General features: G+C 39.7%; 1 protein-coding gene across 5 annotated transcripts in view; it reads right to left on the bottom strand.

Annotated features, from left to right (window-relative positions):
* Positions 1–475: 475 nt before the first annotated feature.
* aatkb (apoptosis-associated tyrosine kinase b) overlaps positions 476–7,960 on the bottom strand; it is a 59,136-nt gene continuing 51,651 nt past the window's right edge. For all 5 annotated transcript variants that reach the window (XM_079594564.1, XM_079594565.1, XM_079594567.1 and 2 more), the window contains 6 exons: positions 7,753–7,874; positions 7,354–7,503; positions 3,266–6,776; positions 3,018–3,162; positions 2,719–2,928; positions 476–2,347 (listed from right to left, as the gene is read on the bottom strand). In XM_079594564.1, coding sequence (XP_079450690.1) covers positions 2,720–2,928; positions 3,018–3,162; positions 3,266–6,776; positions 7,354–7,503; positions 7,753–7,874 — 4,137 coding nt within the window. In that variant the 3' untranslated portion in view covers positions 476–2,347; position 2,719. The remainder of the gene's footprint in view (positions 2,348–2,718; positions 2,929–3,017; positions 3,163–3,265; positions 6,777–7,353; positions 7,504–7,752; positions 7,875–7,960) is intronic.

The raw sequence follows: 7,960 nt of genomic DNA, 5'->3' as shown, positions 1-7,960 counted from the left end.
AATGAATCGCTACTTTTCAAAAAATGAATCGCTACTTTTAAAAAATGAATCGCTACTTTTAAAAAATGAATCGCTACTTTTTCAAAATGAATCGCTACTTTTCAAAAAATGAATCGCTACTTTTAAAAAATGAATCGCTACTTTTAAAAAATAAATCGCTACTTTTAAAAAATGAATCGCTACTTTTCAAAAAATGAATCGCTAGTTTTTCGAAAAGAATCGCTACTTTTCAAAAAATGAATCGCTACTTTTATCAAAATGAATCGCTACTTTTCAAAAATGAATCCCTTTTTTCAAAATGAAAAGTACCTTTAAGGCTTGTCATTAAACGACCATCGGGCGACGCTCACATCGGGTATAGGCAAATTTAATCAAAATAAAAATATGAATTAAAAAAACCTCATTAATTAAAACTAAATCCATAAAGCGATGACATGAGAACCCCTAAAAGATAAAAAACTGCAAGAGATAACCGTCAAACAGAATAGTTTTATTTTTCTCACTAAGTTTGACACATTTGAGGAACAGACTTACAACCACTCTCGCTTAACATGATACTGCAATTCAAAACCATCGTACAGGCAAGTTTCCCAGGGACAAAAATCAGTGAATCTGCCGCTCTGGATCAGAATAACAGGGACACCAGTCCGGCGTGTGCCATATCACGTGATACATTTCTTTGGCAGAAAACACATACTTTTCCTTTACCTCCTGAGTTCCCATTTGATCTTTCAGTAGTTTAAAATTGTTGAATCAAATACAAAAATAGTACAGACTGTTGTCTAGTTCAATCTAAGCTAGACGGTTACATAGAATAAACGCCTTCACGGGCAAACAAACAGAACATATCGAGAGTAGCGTATGGAGATTTAACGCACAGAAGTGTGCAGGTAGCATCCAATCCCTCCGCACTGTACACTGTTCTCAGTTACATCTGCAGGCTCGTCCTCCTTGATCACGTCCGATGTGTTGTTTCCCAACCATATGTGAAAAAAGGTCACAAGATCATGTCCATTTTGTTCAGCAGTTTAAATTGTTCCTATTGGTCAATTTATAAAGTCCAACATCTAGTTCAGCATGACATTCTGTTAAGCGTTGCAGCTTGCAATGCTAAAAAGCATTTCAATGTTCAAGGATATATAAAACATGTGTTGGCTAATAAATAACACTCTTTATGTATATTATTAACACCCTGATCATAATACAACCCGGCTTCAATCCTCCAAAGATAGCAGGCATGTACAGCATCATTTTAACAGGGTGAATACAGGTAAAGTGCAACACTTTCTGGTCATTTGTAATCACCTTTGTTTTTTTTTTAATAATATGATTCAAATGGCTACATTAATGTTAATGATGATGATTTAGCTTAAGTGTCCCTTAGCCACTCTAAATACATCATTAAATACATGTCAGACCATTTAAATCCCCCATTACATAATATGTTGTCAATTATATATTGTTTGATATTTATTTTTGAGTATTATGAAGATTTTCTACTTGCCTACTCTTAAAACTTCAATCCTTTAAAAAGGTAATCATTTCATTTTTATATATTATTTCATGGATTTAGCATGGAACCTGATTTCTGCTATGAACAGCAAAAAATATCAAAGTCATTTGCCTCATGTGCAATTGATTTCATTTGGAACACTGAGTAATAAGTAAATAAATAACAAACATGATCTAAAACACTAAGCAAATTATGAAGAAAGAGATTTGATGATAAAGTGTGATTATTAATAAAATCATAAAAGTGGTTTCAGAATGCCATGTCACCATAACACAATGCTACTCTCAGGCAGGTGACATACACAAGGCAGCTGTGTGTCGTGAACTTCATTGTAGTCATGAAAACACTTAAATACCCTTTCCTTTTCAAACAACACTGCATTGGTATTTCACAGTAAAAATCAGATCGGTTTAGTTTTGTTACATTTCGCTCAGATGGTCTCTTTAAATTTTTGATGCAGTGATACCTTTAGCGTCTTTTCAAACACTTTCCAAAAATACAGTATATGATGTTGTAAACAGTCACAGTCAGTTTTCAGTAGGTCCATATGAGCAAAGCAGATCCACCCAAATTCTCTTTCATTTATAATATGCTAAATTTTAGTTTGTGTTTGTTAATATGTTTAGTCATTTCCACATGTTTTTTCTTCTGGGCCCTTTTTAAAAGGTTCTGCTCTGAAGTGTTTGCTGACATTAAGTGGCACTGTCTTTGAGGAAATCCAAAAACGGTTTCCAAAAGAGATCCAAACCTTCTTCTTACTGAGGGGTCTGTCAGTGCAGCTCACTGTTGGCATTAGTATGATGATTCACTCTCTTTCCCCGTCTTCACTGCTACCTTTAAAATAGAGGAAAAACACAACTTTTCATTAACTTATCACATATTATCGCATAATAAATGTCTAAAGCTTTTGGAGAATAAAAAAAGCTTTTACTGTAGAATAAATCTATTCAAAGACAAAATATGTAACACGTAGTCAAACTTAAAAAATCGAAACATTATGTACTTTAAGCCTGTTAATATAGTTTCCAATTTATTATTTTAATATAATGTATACGGTTTAAAGGGGTCCTATTATCTCAGTCTTCATTTTCTTTTTGGTGTGTACTAGAATAGGGTTTCATTAAATTGTATATTTTATATACAAATGTTTTAATGTTTTTGCGTCCGTTAATGATAAAAACACTGCTTCAAACGTGCTGTCTCACCTCATGCAGAATCCATATCTGAATCCGAGACATGTGTAATGGAGAAACGTGACACATTGGATGGAGAAATGGTAAAACGAGAGACTTGTGCAACAGGTTTAGTGATGCCGGTCGGCAGGCTCGGCTTTGCAGTGATGTCCGGTGAAGACCCCTCAGAAGATGTGGGAAGGGGCAACAATGGGAAATCATCCTCCCATTCAAACCCTGCACCTAAGATCAAAGACAAAGAAGGATGTTAAATAGATAGTGTGATAGATACTTAAATATTTTGTGCAGTGAAAAAAGAAGAAGAAGCTTACTCTCTTCTGATATGTTTCCATCAGAAGAGTCATCTGAGGCATTGACTTTTTCCTGTTGGTTTTGCACTTTACTCTTTACGCTCGATTTGCTTGTCTCTCCACCCAAGGGAAAACTGTGATCTACCAACTCTCTGGTTGGACTTTCCTGGAGGCATTGACACAAAATTGTATGATTAAACTTAAAAAGTACTCAAATGTGATTCAATATGTCATCGAAAACTGTCTTGAAATATCTGGACAAAACATACCTGGTCAAACAGAAAGACGGTGACATCATCGAAGAATGACACCACCTTCTTTTTGCTTTCCATTTCATCAGACAGTGAATCACTGAGCACCATTGGTATCTTAAGTAGGCTTCTGAGTTTGTGTGCATCACTGCAATCGCTCACAATAATAGGAACGGTCAAGATCTCATCCTCGCTTTCTTCGCTCTGCTCCTGGATGCTGTATGTGCGCAGCTCCTCATCAGATTCATCGCTGTCTTCAGAGTCACCATCTTCCTCATCTGCCTCCTCTCCATCTGTGGGAGATACCCGTCCTTCTAATGGAGGGGGAGGAGAGCCAGAACGTATGGAGCTTCTTTTACGTCCTCCTTCTTCACAGTCCTTCCTCCTGGATTCCAGCCCCTCATGTCTAGAGAAACTGTTCCTTTCTGCTGTTTCCTTCTGAGACGCTAATTCCTCTTCAGACAAAATAGTACAGCCCACATCTTTGAATATGGCCGCTTCATTCTCATCAGTGAGGACCTCTGAAATGGACTCAATTTTGGTGTTTACAACATCGCCCTCAGAAGTTACTTGGTCAAGAGTCGGACTATCTTCAATGCCAACTTGCGTGAAAGAGTCCTCTTGCTTTACATCAGGACCAGGAAAAGTATTTGAATCAGATACTTCAGATTTTGGTGCCGCAAGTACTGCAGAAAGATCTGAATCTATACCAAGATTTTCATCATCACCATCAAAATTATCTTTTATGGCAGACACTTCATTATCAGGAGGTGAGAGGGACACACTACAGATTGTGTCGCAAGCAGACACACCTTCATCTATCTTAGATGGATTGTTTGAAGTGGAATCATCAGCCTTTTCTGGAGTATTTTCATGGTCCCTTGTAGATGGCATACAATATTCCTCTCCCTCGGTCTCATTCTGTGGTTGAAGTAGCTCCTCTTTATCTGTAATTTCCTCCAGTCCATCATTCTGATCATCAAGTTCATTGATGTCCTCTTCGCTTTCTTTATCTTTCCCGGCATCATAGTCAGAGAAGTAGGCCGAATCTCTGTATGGAGTTTTATCACTCAGTGCTTTCAGCTCTCCATCATTGCTCTCAGATGTTGTAAAGGCCATTACAGTATCAACATTGCACTCTAGCTTCTCATCCTCTGCCCTTTTAATCTCTTGTTCTTCGCTGACAAAGTTAGTCCCAGATGTTACTTTTCCCAATGGTTGGATAAAAGCCTTGGAATCTTGTAGCTCATGGGGTTCCTTTAGGACAAACTCTGGAGATTCATTGTTTTCGGTGTCATAACCACTGTCCACAGTCTTGGGAGAGCTTGATGGGTGGATGGAGGCAGGACTGAGTGTCTCACAAGAACATGCTATAGATGGTATGTCAATGGAGTCCATGGAATCAGGGGTACCAACCTGCTTTTGTAGTGACTTGAATGTTGGATTGGCGTAGTCAACATTTTCTGCTTCTACTGTGAATTCACAAAAAATCCCTGAGGTTACATCAGTGATGTCATCATCGCTGCAATCATCAATCTCTACTAGGCTGATACTAGAGCATCCACGGTCCACACCACTGTCCGCTGTCTTACTCAACTCTGACTCTGGCTCTGATTTGGGTAACTCTGATAGGGATGTTATCAACTGTGAAGGGATGGCAGTAATTTCAGTTTTAGGATCTGCTGGAGATGCATCTTGATGCAAAGCTTTTTCTTGTTTTAAGTTGGTTTCCCCTGCCGCAATATCCACATATTGCTCCGAAATGTCAAACTCTTTGGCTCCTTCCCTTGATGACTCTATTTTGGAGACTATATGTCCAGCAGATAAAGGTGCTTGGCCTAGATGTTGGTTTTTTGGGGGCAATGTCATGGGTTTCCCTGGAATACAGTCGATCATGAAGCAGTTCCTCACAAGTGTTCCTGTTAGAGGGTCTACAAAATGTGAACTGCTCAAAGCTTGACAACATGGTACAGGATATACTTCAGCCTCTCTGGGTTCATGGCACATATGGATATACGAGTTGCACTCGGGTGAAGGGTTTGAAGTTATGTGTCTTCCGTGCACCAAGCAAGTGTTGCTTTTGACCGTTGTCTCCAAGTAGTCAACAGGTTTAGCCATATGGTACGGCAGGGTCTGCTCTTCTGGCCATGTATCCTCAATGTCTGTCATTGGCATAGTGTAGTGGAAGTCTGCATATGAACCCTGGAGACAAGACCCCTGCCTCTGATGCAAAGTCATTGTGTTTGTATTTGCTGGATTGCCGGTGGACCAGCTTCTTCCTCGCCTCTCAACAAAAATGTCTTCCTCTTCATCAGAGTCGCTGTCATCTCGTCCTACAAATATAGCACCACCTGACGCCATGTCAATACAAACTGAGTGGCTACCTGGCATAGTTTTCCTCAAGGAGCCCATCATATCATAGTATCCTCCTGTAACATTCTTTCCTATAATGGAGCCTTGGATGTTCTCCAAGTAAGGATCAGTATAGCCTTGTGGAGGACTTCCATGTGATGTTGAGATGCCTAAAGGGTCCTCCAGTTCCCCAAGTGCCTGTCTCAGGCTTCGAGACCCCCAGCTCTCGTGTGGAGGCTGTGTTGGGTCTCGTATCAGGTAGTGCTCCATGACCTTAGGAGGTGATGGTTCATAGTAGTAACCTCCATCCCTGTCTTTGTATGAGACATAGTGACCAGACTCCCATGCCCTAAGGGGGCTACCATGTCCCAAAAGAGGCTCCATAGTTAAAGACATGGCGGGACTGGTATCAGAATCATAGGCACTGCTTTTATGGACATCTGCTGACCAATACATGTCTGGTTTAGCTTCAGGGGGACAGATTATACACTCCCCAGAGTCTCCACTACCTGTTAGAAAGCTTCCATTGCTGCCCCCGAACTCTGGACTGTAAGCACACATGGTGAAGTTCATATCAATATTGCTTTGTATTGGTTCCTCAATGCGGATATAGTATTCATTACTCACTGGTGGACTATGGGCACTCAGGACTGGTACCACGACAGGGGTATGTAGTTGTTTGGGCTCATAATATAAAGGAGAAACACCTAGGGCGAGTCCTTCAACAGAACAGCCCCCCACTATTCCACCTGGAGGGTAGTAGACCTCCTGACAGTGGGGATTGCTTTGACCCAAAGTGCCTGTGGTGGATGAGGAATGGTAGTGCTGTTCAGCCTGTGCCTGCTCCCACTTGTACTCAAAGTTGAGGCCATGGCTGGTTTCAGTAACTGTCAGGATGTCATCTCCAGATTCCGAATGGTAGCCGTCTCCAGTGGGGAACTGCTCCAGTAGGGGGAATGATGAAGTGGTGGATGAGAGGGGCATGTTGATTGCAAGAGCACCAGCTCCATGGAGATTAGCATGACTTGTGTTTGGTCTCAAGGAGTTCCAGCGTCTCTCGAAGTCTTCCTCAGCCTCACTGGCTCCTTTGGCACATAGATAACTAAGCAGCAGATGAACTTCTTCTGAATTGGGCCTCTGGTCAGGCTGAAGCCAACAGAACTGCATTACTTCATACCTGGTAAAACACAAACACTTTGAAAAATACACTGCAAAATTAACTTCTTAATGAGCTTTTAGGTCTTTTGATCTATTTCTCAGTAAAAATAAATCACTTTTTTTTAAACAAGATACATTTACTTGAGAAGCAACACCGCATATGAGATTACATTTGTTAATAGTTTGTATATTAAATATAATAGTATTTTTTAGTAAGGCTGGGAGATTTTTTTTCACCTGTTTTTAATTTGTTTACATTTGTAACGGGTGGCTGCTACATACAAGTACACGAAGGCGAAGATACCATCAGAATTTGTAGAGATTGTAACTGGAAAATGATATTATTAATTATTAAAATATAGAGTACATTGTGTTACAGTGTTTTGCAGTGTACACTGTATCACATCTATGAAAGAAATTTGATTATGAATGTGATCTGAAAATAGAGAATTAAAATAGTTTTAAGAGCAACGAGTTTTTTTAAAAACGAGTGAAAATGTAAAAACTCTAGCGAAGTGAAAATTCAGGGCTCTAACTCTAGGTAACGGTTAATTAAATGAGTAAGAAGAGCACCATAAGGTTTATTAGACACCCACCAGCGGTCAGCAAGAGGGTACTTAAGAAGTGGCTTGGGCAGCTTCAATTGTTGGTCCTTCACAGCATAGCTGAGAACCTGTCGGTCTGAATAATGGCGGTACGGCTGACTCCCCAACTCAAACAGCTCCCAGATGGTTACACCAAGTGACCTATGTACAGAGAGAAAATACAACGTATTCTGTTAACTAATAGCAATTAATGCATCAATCAATAATGACTTGTTTTCTATCTAGCCATATAGACACTACAATAATATTGGTTATTAAAGAGGTGGTGCATTCTTCCTAAACAGCCTAACTGCAAAACAAAGGCCTAAATTCAACATTATATTTGTTATACTTCCTGCACACAGATGCAAAAATTAGCTATTTGTTGTAGCATTGAGTAAAGATACAGACCAGATGTTGCTTTCCTTGGTTTGGTCCACAACCAGCAAGTTACCATGAACCTCATCCACCAGTTCAGGGGCAATCCAGCGTAAAGGAATCCAGGTCTGGTCTGATGTCACAAAATAGTCGTCCTGGGGACGAACAGATATGAAGAGTGAAAAAGCTCAAAACTAACTTTGAAAAGTAAATTAATGTAATCTAAAACTCATGTTTATGC

This window comes from Phoxinus phoxinus (genome assembly GCF_949152265.1).
Source record: "Phoxinus phoxinus genome assembly, chromosome: 21".
Taxonomy (NCBI): domain Eukaryota; kingdom Metazoa; phylum Chordata; class Actinopteri; order Cypriniformes; family Leuciscidae; genus Phoxinus; species Phoxinus phoxinus.
Note: the sequence above shows the minus strand (reverse complement) of the source record. Positions and strands in the feature narration are given on the sequence as shown.